This window comes from Rhamphochromis longiceps, linkage group LG10 (genome assembly GCF_057381845.1).
Source record: "Rhamphochromis longiceps isolate RC_006_pf linkage group LG10, R_longiceps_female_GT1.1, whole genome shotgun sequence".
NCBI lineage: Eukaryota > Metazoa > Chordata > Actinopteri > Cichliformes > Cichlidae > Rhamphochromis > Rhamphochromis longiceps.
Window position 1 is genome coordinate 18613932 of NC_140566.1, and position 16582 is coordinate 18630513.

Here is a 16582-nt window from a genome sequence, read left to right on the forward strand (position 1 = left end):
CAGTCGCCTCAAAAAATAGAGACGACTCTGGCCCTTCCTGTAAAGTGCTGTGGTGTTTTTAGCCCAGTCCAGTTTATTGTCAATGTGTACTCCAAGGTATTTATAGTCCTCCACAATGTCAACACTGACCCCCTGGATTGAAACAGGGGTCAAGTGTTTCCTGGTCTTCCTGAAGTAAATAAATATAATTATTATTATTATTATTATTATTATTATTATTTTATTTTATTTTTTTCAGGGCTTGCAAGTTTACCGAGTAGGAAAACATACACTAGGTCAGGCAAACCTGAGCCGAAGACAAACGGAGTAGGAAAATCTCGCCCCTCCCTGCAGGTGTCCTCCTGTGAGTGATGAACACCAGCGTTAATTAGGCCAGAGACTACACCTCAGCCACCGAGGAGGAAAATTGTTCTTTGTCTGACTCTGGTTTACTGGAGTACAACTTTCTATTTTTGGCAGAGCTCCGGGTTCAACCACGAGAGAGGAGAGATAAAAATCCTCGAATATATGCTAGCTGGTCAGAGACATTGTTTAAACTGGATGATTTATTGCCAGTGGCATATGTGTCATTGTATATGTGCCACTGCAGCTAACTAAAGCGAATCCTCTTGGCGCACAGGCATGGGTGTGTTGGTTTAGAAGGCTACTTTACGCACAATTGTGCCTAAATTAATCACTCAGAAATAAAAGAGGACTAAAACAAATATATAAATATGTATAGTTATTCTGTTGCTGTCTCCCTCTCCTGACTACACGTGTATTCTTGTTCACACCTACAATCCGAGCGCACCACCAAGCGCATGCAGCAAAACGGCGAGGCGGTGGTACCGGGTGGAGCTGTACCCGTGCTCCGCCCACCTTCGCTGATTGGGTTGAAAATTACCCCGGCTACCAACAACATGTGCATTTTTTTCTTACCCTCTCGCACTAAGCAACGCCCACACGGAGGACCGGGAAAGTCGCTTCAAACTGCAAAACACGCTGCTTGTTCTCAGACTAATCAGGAGACGAACGTGTTTGGAGAAGAGAGGCAGAGCACACCTTCATTAGAGCCGATGCTTGTTGTTATGCTTTTTTTTAAAACCCACCAAGGTATTAAAATAGATCGTGGCAGTCAGGTTACTAACTTAAGTCACTGAGTCTGTTCCCCCTTTTTTCTACCGTTTTTTTTTTAATCTAAACTCATTCATTAACTTCACAGTGGTCTCGGAAACTGCTGAGTGAGCTCACTTGGTGCTTTGGGTGAACAGGTGGCGCAAGCTCCGGTACTCGTAATTTGTTATTACGCAGATAACGGAGTTAAGATACTTTACCGGACGTTAAGCATTTAATACCTGCATTGAAAGTGGGTGTAATTCGGACTGCGTATTATCCTCCCTTGTTAAAAGGGGACACTTGACAAGGGAGCTGTGATGCCTGTTGCAGACAGCGACATGGTAGTGGACAACGGGCACGGGTTATACGAGGGTAAAATTCCAAACAGTGCCGGGAATGAGAGTATCCTCCCGGCCTCCCTATGCAGTCCTGTAACGGACATCCTCAAAAACTTTTACCACACCAAACGGGTCGGGAACTACATGATCGGGAGGAAGCTGGGAGAAGGGTCGTTCGCCAAAGTTAGAGAAGGTCTCCATGCGTTAACAGGAGAAAAGGTAAGCGGACCGCAACAGACTGTATATATACTGTACATATATATATGTGTGTGTGTGTGTGTGTGTGTCATATATGTCATATATTTTATTTTTTAATCTATTTTGTGATGTCATGACATGTCATCTGGAATTAACAGTTAGCTTGACTCTTATAGTTCATTGCCTTTTTGTCATTTTAATGAATTTTCTTTTTAATTTTGACTGTGCCTCACCATTTATTGCGTCTGTAGTGGTTTTAAATTACATTTCAATGGACAGAATCAGATGCCATGCGTGCTTGGCAACGCATTCCTTTCGGCTGCATGTGAACAGTGGGAAAAGTTGTTTATATTGCGATGCAATCCGCCAATCCAGGACTTCCTAATTAGTGGTTCTCTCCTCAGAGAAAGTGATCAGCTCTTCTGATTGCGCTGCGCCTTTGTTAATTAGCGCATGCGGTGTCCCACCAGCAGCTGCTGAATGCCGAGTATAGGTTGTGCACAGCAGGAGCTCCTCTAGTGACAATATTTGCTAATTGTGCGTGAGAGAGACACAGTTATCTATGGGTGTTTGTCTCTTCTCCAACCCTGCGGATAACGCGTCAATCGCCCTGCGTTTCTGAACCTATGCTTTGTTTGCTGCTGCTGGTGATCTCACCGTATCCCCGCGGTGGGCGCGCTAGAGTGTGACAGGACCAGAGAAGAAAACTGCCGGGCCTATAAGAGAGCAGAGCTGCTACTTGAATATGAAATCTTGTCGTTGATAAATGGGCTTCAACCTCATTATGATTCCGCCATCGCAGGGGGGGTTTGATACGGGCTACCATTGGCCACTGGTTACCTTTGTCTCTTCAGGCTTTTTTGAGAAGGAGCCAAAAAATTTGCATATTAGAAAAACAAGTACGTCTCCTTTTTTTTCTTTCTTTCTTTTTTACTGTTCGCTCCTGCATTAAATGCATACCATTTCTATAGGTAATGCACAGGCTATAATTTGTCACTGAAAATTCCTAAATTTGCATATTAAAAATATTTCGGATCACACCCAGCTCCTCCCTTGCTGTAAAGCAAACGTTCCTCTCACCCACCCACTCACACTGTCTTTGTTGAGGATGATGCAAACGCTGGCAATCGCACATCCAAACACTCTCCCTCACTCATTTGAATGCAGGCGTCCAACAGGCGCTTGCGGGGTACAGGAGGGTAGTGAGTTTATTCAAGTACATGGGGGTGAAAAGGAAATGCATGAGGATTCCCAGATCCCCCCACCCCCACTTTTGTTTGTTTTACATTACTAGAAAGTCAAAGTAAATGCATGGAATTTAAAAAGCAGAAAAGGGGTATGGGGGTGAGAAGAGGCGAGAGATGGGGCTGTCATGGGCAGGCAGCTCAGGAGGTCATATGTGTGGTTTTTTTTTAATGTCTGTAACCCACTTTCCCCTCCATACCCCCCCCCCCCCCCCCCCCCCACACACACACACACACCACCCCCTTTCTGTCTGAGGGGTGCCTGATGATAAACAACCGAATCCCTCAATAGCCCCCAGGCAAGAGTGCACACCCCTCCCCCTCTATATCCCACCCCCTCCTCATATAGAGTAGCCAACTGTAAATACAGTGCCCACCCCACCCCATACATACCCTGCACTCCTTATTAGGAGTGTGTAAACACAGGCCATCTATTATCGTGACAGAACACTGCACACACACACATGCATGCACATACAGGCAGGTTTAATTAGCAGTTGTAAAAAGGTTTTCAGCACTGAATCAATTAGCAGTCCTGAAAGGATGAAAGTAAAAATGAAAGACAAGCTGAAGGTCAGAAGAAAGAAAAAACACACACATATGCACACACTACCACTTTGGCCCTCACCATTTCATTAATGGATATGGTGATTAGGTTCACTTGTCATGCCTTTCCATGTCTGTGGGCTCTCCTTGAGATGATTTGTTGTGCGTGGTAGCCATGCTCTTGAACTCAGTCTAGACGGGATACAAGGAGACATGGATGAAATAGAGTAGATGGGTATGTTATTGAATGTAATTATCAATAAAACTGAAGGAGAGTCATTGAGTTAAAGGACATGTTCTGGGGCGTTCGTGAGGAGATTCTGTGGCTTTCCATCTGTATTTGTCTCAGCTTTTTGTGTGTTTGGCTGCAACTAAACCTAGACAAATGGGGGAATGTTAACTGTCCATTTGGCCTTGGTGCCTTCTCAGCATATAGGGTAACATATCCCAGTTTATGATGGTTCATTAACCCCTCCATGTCCACACACACACACACACACACACACACACACACACACACACACACACACACACACACACACACACTTCCCCCTCAGCTGCAGGGCCTTGTAGCTCTCCCACTAGTAACAGCTGTGAGGGAGAGGTCAGTTTTGAGTTACATACTCTGAGCAGCTCTTCACCTGTTACGCCTAGGCGCTCTGAAATCAGCACTGTGCTCCCTTCTCCATGGATATTATTCACAATATTGCATGCTGCACAGTTTACAAGGCCAACAATCGCTGTTAACTTAGTACTTTGTAAAATATAAATATAACCTCACCCTCCTCTCTCCTCCTGCATTTTCTTTTTCAGGTGGCGGTGAAGGTGATCGACAAGAGGAAGGCCAAGAAGGACTCATATGTTACCAAGAACCTTCGGAGAGAAGGTCACATCCAGCAGATGATCCGCCACCCCAACATCACTCAGCTGCTGGACATCTTGGAGACAGAGAACAGCTACTACCTGGTGATGGAGCTTTGTCCCGGTGGGAACCTCATGAACCACATCTACGACAAGAAACGCCTGGATGAGAGAGAGACGCAGAAGTACATCCGGCAGTTGGTGCTGGCTGTGGAGCACCTGCACAGGGCTGGTGTGGTTCACAGGTAACAAAACCAAAAACCCCAAAAACATTAGTATATAAGCATATAATTACTGTGCCATTCGATGTGGGTCAAAGTTAACTTTAAGACTTCTGGGTCAGACATGATCCTCTTTCCCAAAGTGTGGGTTAAGTCTTTCTTATGCACATGACTATTAATCCATGAAAGCAGATCTGTCTTCACAATATCTACATTGTAATAATTTAATGTTTTCCATTTAGGTGTAAAGAGCAAAAACATTACAGAAATGCAGTCACAGTATTGTTAATTCTAGGGTTTTCTCAAACATTTTATCAAAATCTATGTAAGATTTATGGAAAAAACATGCACTGTTTCCCAAGGCTCTTGTGAGGAATAGTTTTTGTTATTTAGAGCCTGGGAACTGAATTTCTATCACAGTGAGATGGCCTCTGTGGATAACAGGATTTCTGCTACTGAGGAGGGATCTGAAGATACACAATAGACTATGAAAATTAAGCAGCATGACCCAAATTAGGAGGGGTTATGTCACGGTTCAAGAAGCAGGGGGTAGATTGTGTGATACTAAAGGTTATCTAATCATCTAATATAAGGTTATCTAATATAAACATGGACCTTTGTTTTACAGGGACCTCAAAATAGAAAACCTCCTACTGGATGAGCAGGACAACATAAAGCTTATAGGTAAGCCCCGATGCTCTCAGTGTTTTTTATGTGCACAAAACGTTATACAGAAATTCTGTACATGTATTCAGACATAAAAGAATCCACATGGAAAAGAGTAATGTTCCCTAAGCTCTCACCTAAGTGCTAACACCCCTGTGTTTCTTTAATGGGCAAGTTAAAATAATAAACCCACTCTCCCCACCACTCCTTTCCCTCAGATTTTGGCCTAAGTAACTGTGCTGGCATCTTGGGATACTCTGATCCCTTCAGCACCCAGTGTGGAAGTCCAGCTTACGCCGCCCCTGAGCTACTCTCTAGGAAAAAGTATGGACCAAAAGTGGATGTCTGGTCCATGTGAGTTTAAAGTTGTTTTAAGACATTTGATAATAAACATCAGTTTTATTTAATGAGTGCACAGAGAGCTGAAGTGTGTATTTGGGTCTTCCAGTGGTGTTAACATGTACGCAATGTTGACTGGGACACTCCCGTTCACCGTGGAGCCGTTCAGTCTTCGGGCGCTGCACCAGAAGATGGTGGACAAGGAGATGAACCCGCTACCTCCCACGCTGTCAACAGGTAAGGAATGAAAACACGACGGCACAAACCTGCTGTGTGCAGATAAAACGTAAAAGTGGAGGGTGAAGGAAATCTGACTGGTTGGCCTTCAGAATTTCGAAAAATGATTTTAAAAGCTGCTTACTTAAAACTAGAAGCAAAAGGATAAATAACTTGAGGCTTAGTGCCTTTGACATATTTAAGATTCTTTATGACATCTTATTTTAAACCCTTCAAAAAGAAGTTTTGTTTTCATTTATTCTGCTTAAATGCAGTTAAAAACCGAAAAGCAAAAAAGCAGAAAAACAGGTGACGGGCGGAGGGATGTACATTCATGCACATCATTGCACGCGACAGCAAGAAATTCTCAGTGATTTCACTAGTAACCTTTCCATCAGAGGCGAAAACATGATAACCTTTTGTGCCTCTTTATCAGGGATTAGGTGGCTCTTCCAGTGAAGACGCTGGCACAGATTCAGATTTTTTCTACAGTTTTTTCTTTTTGTTTCTTAAAACAAATGATTCACTTCCTGAGAGGTTTGGTCAATGTTTTTGTAGACTTTAGGAAACTAAAATTGTTCATAGGCTTGACTTTGCCTTAGAGTCACTAAATATAGTGTAAATGTCCTACACATATATTTAGATATAATTACACAGATAAATTCAAAGGTAGTTCCTCAGAAGCTTGCGTGTGTTGTGGAAAGGGTGTGCATAGGTATGACGGTGTCAAATTCATTTCACAATCTCTGCACTCGTTCTGCAGTCACTCCTTCACGGCATGTCAGAACAGTCGTTTGCATTTCGCTTATATGCAAACTAAGGGGCGATACCATAACTCACTTTTATAAGCACCTATTATACTATAACGACATGTATCTGACTTCGCAACTGGGTTCGTTACGAAACAATTTACTTAATAATGATAACTTTATCAGTTTCATCTATTTTGTTGTTGCATAAGCAGTTTCACTTTGCAGCGTTGGTAATTCAAAGGAATCTTGAACCTTAAGGATGTGGAGGAAGAGAGCCAAGTTTGTGGCCTGGGAATAAACACAATGATAACACAACATGTCGTAACATGTTTCAGCACCGAGAAAGCTGCTCCTGTTTTATGTGTTGATGAGCGTGCAGAAAGAATAACAATACACATTTTGATTTTTCTCGTTTCTCAGCTGCCATCTGTCTTCTGAAGAAGCTACTTGAGCCAGACCCCAACAAGCGTCCCAATATCCACCAGGTGATGGCTGACTCCTGGCTTCAGCTGGCCAATAAGAACACAGGGGCACCATACCTCAACAGGTAGATGTACACAGATTTAAATTGCTCTGAGTTTGTGTTTGTTGTAGTTTGCATTTAAAAGCTTAATTTGTCAAGCATTGTTAAATATTCCTTTTTTTTTTTTTTGCGTTAAGGATCCACATTGAAGAAATCAACCACACAGTGTTGCTGCATATGACGGAGAAGATGGGCTACAAGCACAGTGAAGTTCTGAGCGCCGTCCTCACCAATCGCGCCTGCCACACTTTGGCGGTCTACTTCCTCCTCAACAAGAAAATGAAGAGACTCTCCAAAGAATACAGGGTATGTATATTCATATACTTTCCGGTTTGACGTCAGTGAGTAAAGTGAGTTTAGAGAGAAAAAAATATTTTAGTCACTTGCACATCCTTTTCCCAAGGAGTTTGTCATAGTAATATTTCAAAAGGACCAGGAGTGTTTTTCACACCAATAAACTGTTGTGACGGGATGACGCAAAGCATTTAGTCATCAACAACAAATGTTGCTTGTGTGTGTGTTAAGGAGATGCAGTTCCAAGAGAAAAAGAGAGGCGAAAAGCAGAAAAACGAATACTTCCAGACCCAGTGGAGGAAGCACGTCGATAAGCTGACCATACCCCCGAAACAGACGCCCGTCTACCTGGCTGTCAGCAAGGGGCCCAGCAAGGAGAAGAAGCACAGAACAGGTGAGGATTTGCACAGTTGAGTGCAAAAATAATGAAAACAACAATTAGGAAGCAGTTTTTTTTTAATGTTCACTTTATTTATTGTATCTATTTTATTTACTTTCATTCATACAGGGTAGGTTGACTGAGCATGCATGTTCTTGTACAGCGACCTGTTTCACACACACGTAGTTACCCAGTCATCCATCCATCCATCCCACCATCCATCCATCCACTGTTTGTCTGTTCGTCCATCCATCTAACCACCCACTCATCCATCTGAGAGGAAACATCCAGGACAACTTGCCAGTCACTCGTGGGGCAAACACAAACACTAAAATCTTAATCAGAAATTACTTAAGAGAGCATAGTGCAGAAGTAAGTTCATGATATAGAAATAACTGAACTGACTCAAGCTTGCAAGAGAGAGTTTAGCACACACCTAAACTCCCTTCTCACTTACCTTTAAGTGGTATTGAGAAATTACAGATTTGTCTTCTGTACCTTTGGCTTTACGTCTGCTGTCAGATCATTGTGTCTGTCAGGATCTTGTTAATGGCATACAGACAATGGCTACTCAGGCAGAGGTTTAAGAAAAGATGGGGTTCTCACTTTTTTAATGAATTTATTTTAATTTTCATTAAATATTACAGTAAAAACAATGTTTCACAAAAGCTAAAGTGCTTCTAATTTCATCCTCAGGTTTACTGCGTGCCATAACTGGTGGGCATCGTAATTCACCTCTGGCACCTCCGGGCACAGTTGCTTCTTCCTCCATGGAGTACCTAGAGATCCACCCTCTATTCCCCAACACGCCACAGCAACGAAGGCGCCTGGCCACCCTTCCGCAAGTCAACACGAGCCCAGAACACAACATTCCCGCTCCTCCCGCGCCGTCGCCGATTGGCATGCATTCCTTCGGCTCGCTCGCCAAAGCTGAACAAATCGAAGACACCCCATCTTCGCCCTGGTACAAGCTGACTAACGGGACCCTATCCCCTCCCCGCCACGTCTCCGCCTTCCAGCCTGACTCCTCTTACTTGAAAAAAGCCACAATCCCCAGTCCGCCCGTCCTCATTGTCAATCCACAGCCCAAGAAGAGCACCTCGACAGATTGGTGTGGTTCTTCTGACACTAGTGGTAGCCCTCCCAGCACTATAGGAAGTCCCCCAGGGAGCTCAGCTTTTAGCCCTCCAAAGTCTGCTTTCAGTCCCCTCAATCCTACCTCAGCTTTTAGTCCTCCTTCCAGCAGCGGTAGCAGCGATCCCGAGAGCCCAACGCATCGCAGCAAATTCCCCTCGATGGGAATCGGACAGATCCTAAAGAAGAAGGTCCAGCTGCAGCCATTTACATTTCGTCCAGAACAAGTCATCGAGGAAGTCGTGTCCCCTCCTCCCTACCCCATGCAGACTCTCCTCTGTGCTTCAGGTGCACTAAAGACCCTCTGCTGAGTTATAAGATGATTTAAAAAAAAAAAAAAAAAAGTTGGACTGAACTCGATGCCCCTTTCAACATTTTTATGTTGGGAGAGGTCTTCCAGAGCGGCCTTTTGAACTGTGAACTGTCCCTTTATTGCGACTGAGCCACTTTTCATGACAGACTTATTTAAAAAAAAAAGAAAAAGAAAAAAAGAAAAGGTGGTGAGAATATAAAATGTATTACCTCTTGTTACAACACTTATTATGTAATGTGAGAAGTGACACTGAGGAGATAAGATCTGAACGGATCCATGAGCAATGACTAAATCTCTCTGTGTCCTAAATACGGAATGGACATGGGACATTGTGTAATATGAGCCTTGCCAATAACAATTGTACACACACACAAGCACACACATAAGTACACACTGAACGATGTATTATAGACCAACTTAGAGATACTCTCTTATGTAACATTGGTGTAACTGGTTACTAATTGAGCCGCAAACTGATTCACACCAGCTAACAGACCCCAACTTTTACCCTAACCCTGATTTTACATGTATAAATGTTTTGTCTCTGTGAAAACTCTGTATAATAGCCACTGACATCCAGTCAGCCGGCACTATGTCCTATGCTGACCGGATGAAGAAGCTCACTGCACTATTCTTGAAAACCAAAACGTATACTTAGAACGGTGTTTAACATCTTTTACCTCACTGCATTTATTCATGCATTAAATGTGGAACGGCAGTCGGTTGTGACATGCTTGTGTGGATCGTGTCACAGTGTAGCAGTGTGTAAGTGTTGCCATTAGAATCAACACACTAAAATAGCCGTAGGTTGCAAGAGCAGAAGCATATTCTCACTTTTATATAAACGTCCTCATAAACCTTCACTCAGCACTGAACTTTTTTATCCACAAGTGTTGCTTCACCTCTAAGACCCACAGGGAATCTGTAAAAGTCTTGACTTTCTCACAGCAGGATATGCCTGTTCCTAGTCAGTTTGTAATAAAAAACAAATAAAAGAAAAAAGAATAGAGCATCAAAAGCCTTATGAAACAGATCAACCTCACCACAGGTTGAGTGTATGAAAGTGGAAAGAACTGCTACTAGGATCATCTGTGGAAATAATTCACTTCCTTTTGTCTTAACGCTGTAGTTTGTGCAATAGTCTTAAGTGTTAACTGCAATGATGAGTATTTGCCAAGAGCTCTGAGACATGTGAAAAATGTTCCTGTAAATAACAGTGCAGCTCCTGTGTTCCTGTTGCTTACTCCGTTCTGTATGAACAGAAGTTTAAGACGTTTATCTGAGCCGACACTATCACAAATTAGTTGCCTGTACAAAACAAAGGGGGAAAAAAACGAACAAAAAAAAAAAAAGGCTTCCACGGGCACACGAGGCTTCTCACTGTTAAAATACTGTAGAATCTCTTCATGTCCAAATGAAAAGTTGCATGAGTCAAACTTGTGTTGTCAGCATTTGAAATTATGTCTTTGTACCTTTTTTCTGGTTGATACTGAGATTGATACGGACTTGGGTGGGGGGTGTCTTTTTTTAAGATTTTGTAAAGGATGGTTTTGTTTGAGTGTCAAGAGATTTCTATGCTGTATAAAGTATTTTAAATATTTATAAGGAATCCTTTATGTGTCTGTCTAGTTCTTTAAACGCACCTGCATGCTGTCTGGCTTCATTCTTGCACGTCACATGTTCACATGGCTCATCTGAGACGTATTGAAAATATGCAAACTTTTAATTATGATCATTAAGTAATAATATGGTACTCAACAGAATCCAATATTCTTGCTAATTTATGTACACTTTACCTAAAGTCTGACATCTATACTTCATCCTTAAAGCTCTCATCTCCTGGAGGACTTGATGACGATGTGTGAAAGGATTTATGTTACTGAATGTGCCACTTATCTCACATACCATATGCATTTCCCACGAAACACCTATGAGAGGTTAAAAAAAAAAAAGCATGACACTCCCATGCAACAGCTGAATGATCCTTGGTTTGGCTACATGCACACACACACACACACACTCACACATACACTACAAGCCCTTCCTTCTCACGAACACATACGTTATAGACACTAATCTACTCAGCTGTGCCTCCCTAAACCTCTCTGGGTGACGCTGCCCTGTCGAGACACAGAAGGGGGATCACCAGAGCTTTGAGACAAACAAGCACATGCACAGGACACCACAAACAGGGCTGTCCGATTAAATCAGCGTGGCTAAGCTGATAAAAGCAGAGGGGCAAGAGGAGCCCTCAAATATGTTAAAGCCAGAGCCTTTTGTTTATCGCCGACAGGCCAACGGTTACTCAAAATCCCTGGTTGATCTGGTGACATAAACAAGCTCTGACCAGGAATACTACGCATGAAGGATATTACTGCACACAGACAGATAATATCATGAAATATAGTTCAGTGTTGCTGCGGTAATTGTGTAATTTACCATTAACTGATAAAGTCAAGGACCCAAAAAGGCGCCGCTTTTGACTAAACACGTATTGTTTCCAGAAAGTGAGGTGAGAGATTGTGGTGGTGAAGGACATGTTGTAACAGTTTCTACCTCTTATTTCAGCAAAATCGATGAATCACGTTTACGGCAAAATAAACCGTGGCTGTAACCGAATGCACGAAAACCTTTGCCCATTTCCCGAACGCAAGCATTTGCTTTTTTCTGGTGTCAATATGAATCTCACACGTTGTTGGCTGAACAAAATACAGTCAAAACCATAAACATTTGAAGGGCAATGCAATTTGCTTCACTTCAAATCCACTTTAAAGGACTGAAACCAATTACCGGTAAGATATAACTGAAGTGTAGACCTGTAGCTTTAGTTCAAGGGGCTTAAATGATATTAACATTTAATATATTTATGAATTAGAGCAATTTTTCTTAACATAGTATCTGCATTTCCTGAGGCTCCAAAGTAATTAGATAAATGACTCAGCAGTGGTTTGGTGGCCAGGTGTGGCCTTGTTATTTCATTAAAAATTCTACAAAGTAAAAGCTCTGGAGGGCAATTTTGTTTCGTTAACTGTTCACAGGAATTTAGGAAGTAAAGGACGCTTTCAGTGGGATGAAGAAAAGAAAACACACCTAGGGCAATTTAACTACATTGTAACTACCTAGAATAGCATGGAATTATTGGCATAGATAAAACCTCGTCACAGCATGTAGCAGAGTGTAAAACACTGTCACAGAGGTACATGTAACCTGGTCGAAGTCTACGATCAAGTGATGCTTTAATAAATTTAGCATTACCATCGTTAACAGTAGAAAGATAAAATTAGTAGTCGATGGGAGACCTCTAAAAAGACGCACAAACAGATGTTGTAACACTCATTATGGGGGATGGTTATTATGTGACTTTTAATGATTTATTTAAAATAGTTTTTTTTTCAGGGTGAAATAATTCACACTCCAATCCACAAAGGGTCAAGTGTATAAAGGCTAAAATATATACATACTTTTACTTACATCTTTTAATATATAGAGCTGAATGCATTTTAATTTGACAATCATTCCACCCTGGAAAAAGAACTGTTCAAAACAAATCATGAAAAAAAGCTCAAATTTAGGAGTGACATTCATACCTGCGATTGAATATAAAGGTCTAACCACAACAATCCTTTTTGTTTAATATACAATATAATATGCACCAAGAAGCCCTAATAGCTGCTGTAAAAAAATAATCGTTAAGTGGAGTAGAAACAGTTAGTCAACATTAACTCATCCAGACCAGCTCATTTGCAGTTTTCTCATCTGTTTTTCTGCTTGGAGATCTTACATCTGTTGATTCAAGTTCTGAAAAGTGAGCAACTCACATTACACTAACAGCTCTAACAGTCGCTAAGAAAACAATCCTGCTGAACTGGAAAGATGGACAGAAACCTTTCAGTATTTCAACGGCACCACTCTGAATACATTTGCAAGACAAAAGGCATTAAAAACAAATAACATAGCTTCTCTCAAATAGATATTGGATACTGTTTATCAAAGTCATTTTTCTTGCCTGACTACTTCTGCCATTGCACCAGTGACATAAATACCACCATGTCCCACATCCCCAGTGCCTGGGTGCATGCACCACCTCATAGCCTGTCATCTACCACTTGTATCATAGTAATCTGAATTGTGACACCCATTTTAAATGGTAAACGGTAAACGGCCTGTATTTGTATAGCGCTTTACTTAGTCCCTAAGAACCCCAAAGCGCTTTACACTACATTCAGTCATTCACCCATTCACACACAGGTGATGGCAAGCTACATTGTAGCCACAGCTGCCCTGGGGCGCACTGACATAACATACTGTGCAAACGTCTTTAGACAACACTTTCTTCTTTATATTTTGTAAGGAAAATAGGAAAAAGGAGCTGTGACTTATTGAAATGTGTGAACACACATGGAAATGCAGCATGTAAGGTGAAAAGAGAGTTTGTAAAATTTTAACAAGCTTAAAATTCTAAATGACGATCTTTATTCTTCAACACTGAAATGCTGCCCCAAACCATGACAGAGCCTCCACACTGTTTCACAGGTAGCTGTAGACACTCACTGTTGTACCTCACTAGTGAACTACATGTTGATGAAAATTTAACCCTAAAATCTTACATTTGAATTCATCACTCCATAAGACCTTTTTGAAAGAATGCACACAGCTCAAATAAGTTATGGGAACATTTCAACCCCACATCTGATACCAATGAACGAAATATTGAACTTGCTACCTCTGATCTCTTCATCAAGATAAAACTAGACTCAAACTTTCATACAATGTCTTATCTTTAAAATTGAACTTAAAATTTCTACTGCCTTTATTTGTATTGGAAACTTTTATACTGGAATATGAAAATTCTAAATATCAAATATTTATAGTTTCCCTCCAAATATCATGTCACATTTGACCTCTGACCTCACTTTAACTTTTCACACCTGCCTTTCTTTCAAGTTTACCTCAAAATCTTGTAAGAAAATCTTGTCAAGACAAAAAGAATTCTAGATAAATTAAAACCAATAAATAAATATGTTCAAAATTATTATTATAAGTATATTAAATTCAATTTTAAGAGGACAAATAACAAAATCTTGCACTTTCCACTTGTTTTTACTGCACTGCAAACTTAATGTTTAACAAGAAGGCAGAAAACAAAATAAATGTATTTAAACTACAATACTATTCCCTTAAAAGTAAACCCCGTCCTCTTGGAGTGCTTCTTGTTTTGGTTTTTTGTATTTTCCACACATTATCAACTGTTTCTAAGCTGACTGAGCTGCGCCAGTGATGTGACCCGATTAGACCTTTCTTTATCTACTGAAGACAAAACTCAGGGCGGGAAAACCCAGAAACAAACAGCAACTGAAGATAATGCATGGCAAGAAACTCAGCATTTGGTGTCCATCATTTTCAGACTGACCAGAGTTGTTTCTCAAATTACTGTTCAGTCTGCGAAAATGGCTGTAAAGTGTTATTGCAACATGTCCATTATTGTGGTGAACAGAGGCAAAAAACCCAGTATCATCCAAATATTGGAGGACCAGACTGTGAGTCCCTATGTAACTTTGAGGAAAATGATTTTTAACCTCTCACATTTTCAAGGTTGAACAATTTATGCAAAGAATAGCAGAGTTTTAATAAAAGTATTTGGTGAGTTGAAGCTTCAGACTGCGTTTTGTAAGAATCTGACTATAGAGCCATTAATCTATGTAGTCTCAGGAAGCATTATTGGAAAAACGGATTATTATTCAAATCAATCTGCGTATAAAAGGATCAAGTAGCAATAACAAGCTTGTGATAAACACCCCACCAACATATGAATGGAGCATAAGTGGATATTTTTATCACTTTAGAGGAATGCTAACATTGCAGCTTGTTACATATCATTACATTTATAAATATGAAGACATTGTAACACTTCTTCTTGTTGTCTGGTTACACAGCAGATACCGAAATTGAATTTAATAAAACCCTATCCTGCCAGATTTAGAACAGAAGTTGAACAATTGTGACTTTGCTGTCAATATTCAAAATTGTGCATGATTAATAATTCTCTTTGGAAAAAAAAGAATTCTGATTAGTCAGATGGCTGGCATCCTTTTAATGTGTGGCCAAACTGACCACTTACTGTCCAGCAGGAATTTAGTTTTGTCAGTCTGTTGAGGCTTAGGTCCTGATGACACTAATCCCTTTTTCAGCCCCCTGCTCGTCACATATACAGATAGACACACGCACACACTCTCACCAGGGTGTCACTGGCAAAGGGACGAGGCTTTGTGTCTGAGAAAAACAGACGATTAACCTGCTACACACACCAGGGATGTTTGCACATAGACAACCTGAACATCCAGGTCCAGCCACACAGACCAGTACAGCCTCCCTCAGCAGCGCTCACACCAGCAGAGGAGGAGGAGGAGGAAGAGGAGGAGAGAGTGAGAGGCAGCTAGACTACCTGGCAGCCACGGTTGTACACAAAGACTTAGGGGGAAATAAACAAGCAGATGTTTCTAATGAAGTAGGAGGCTTTGTTTGAGCACTCAGAGGGGATTGGGGTTATTCCGTCAGACGAGTCACCGACTGGTCGGTTATATAGTTCCATCACAGACACAGAGGAAGGTCATCAACCTTGAGAGGGCAGAGACGTTTTATTAGTTAATCTGAACTGGGTGAAGTTGAACAAAGACCTAAGATCATCCTACATTTGGGAACCTCCCAGATGAAGACGTTTATTAACCGACCTTCCAACAAATCTGTGGGAAACAAAGACAAAGATGGCTCCAGACTGTCTCCATGACTTAAATGTAAAAAAAAAAAAAAAAAGATTCTGTTCAAGCATACTGTTGGTCAGTCCACCACGCTGGAAAAGTAGGGGCAATCAGCCACGGCAAAAGTCCAGTGGGATATTTAATTTATTTTTTAATAATTATCTGTTTATTACATCATCATTATTATTATTTATTAAACAATATTTTTAAAGCACTCAGTGTTAGGAGGCACAGTGAACATGCACAGTTTTGTGTAAAATGAAGGGTTAAACCAGGAAATGGTCCAAAACCAGCTGTGAGCAACTGGTGGGGTGTGGTCCCTTTGTCGGAGGAAAACCAAATACCAGGATAGGAAAAGGCAGAAACGAGGATTAAATAAAGTCATCTATTGCGCAGGTTGAAAAAAATAGTACAGATATAATGTTTTCAATGTTTTCCTTAACAAAACATCTGACACACAACCATCTCATTACCACTCTCACCCTCATCCCTCAAGTATTATCAGAACCAAATTACAAGAAGCATCATTTAATGCTCTCAAAACCAATAAAACTGAAACATTTGCCTTCTCACAAGATAATCCTTTTCTATCCATCGAAAAAAAACCAAACATATTTTCAAAGTTGGCACAGGTGGCACTCCCTGAGATATTTTTTCCTCTCCAAAAACAAGATCAGAAATTCAATCAAAGAGCAGAGCACAGCCAAT

The 16582-nt window shown here is 41.1% G+C and overlaps 1 protein-coding gene across 1 annotated transcript; it reads left to right on the plus strand.

The window, feature by feature from the left end:
• Positions 1–552: 552 nt before the first annotated feature.
• On the plus strand, positions 553–10722 carry hunk (hormonally up-regulated Neu-associated kinase). The gene is made up of 9 exons (XM_085420700.1): positions 553–1652; positions 4235–4527; positions 5132–5187; positions 5388–5523; positions 5618–5745; positions 6897–7023; positions 7137–7305; positions 7525–7687; positions 8369–10722. Exons 1-9 carry the CDS (start codon positions 1413–1415, stop codon positions 9115–9117), a joined length of 2061 nt encoding a protein of 686 aa, XP_085276826.1. The 5' UTR covers positions 553–1412; the 3' UTR covers positions 9118–10722.
• The last annotated feature ends 5860 nt before the right edge of the window (positions 10723–16582 follow it).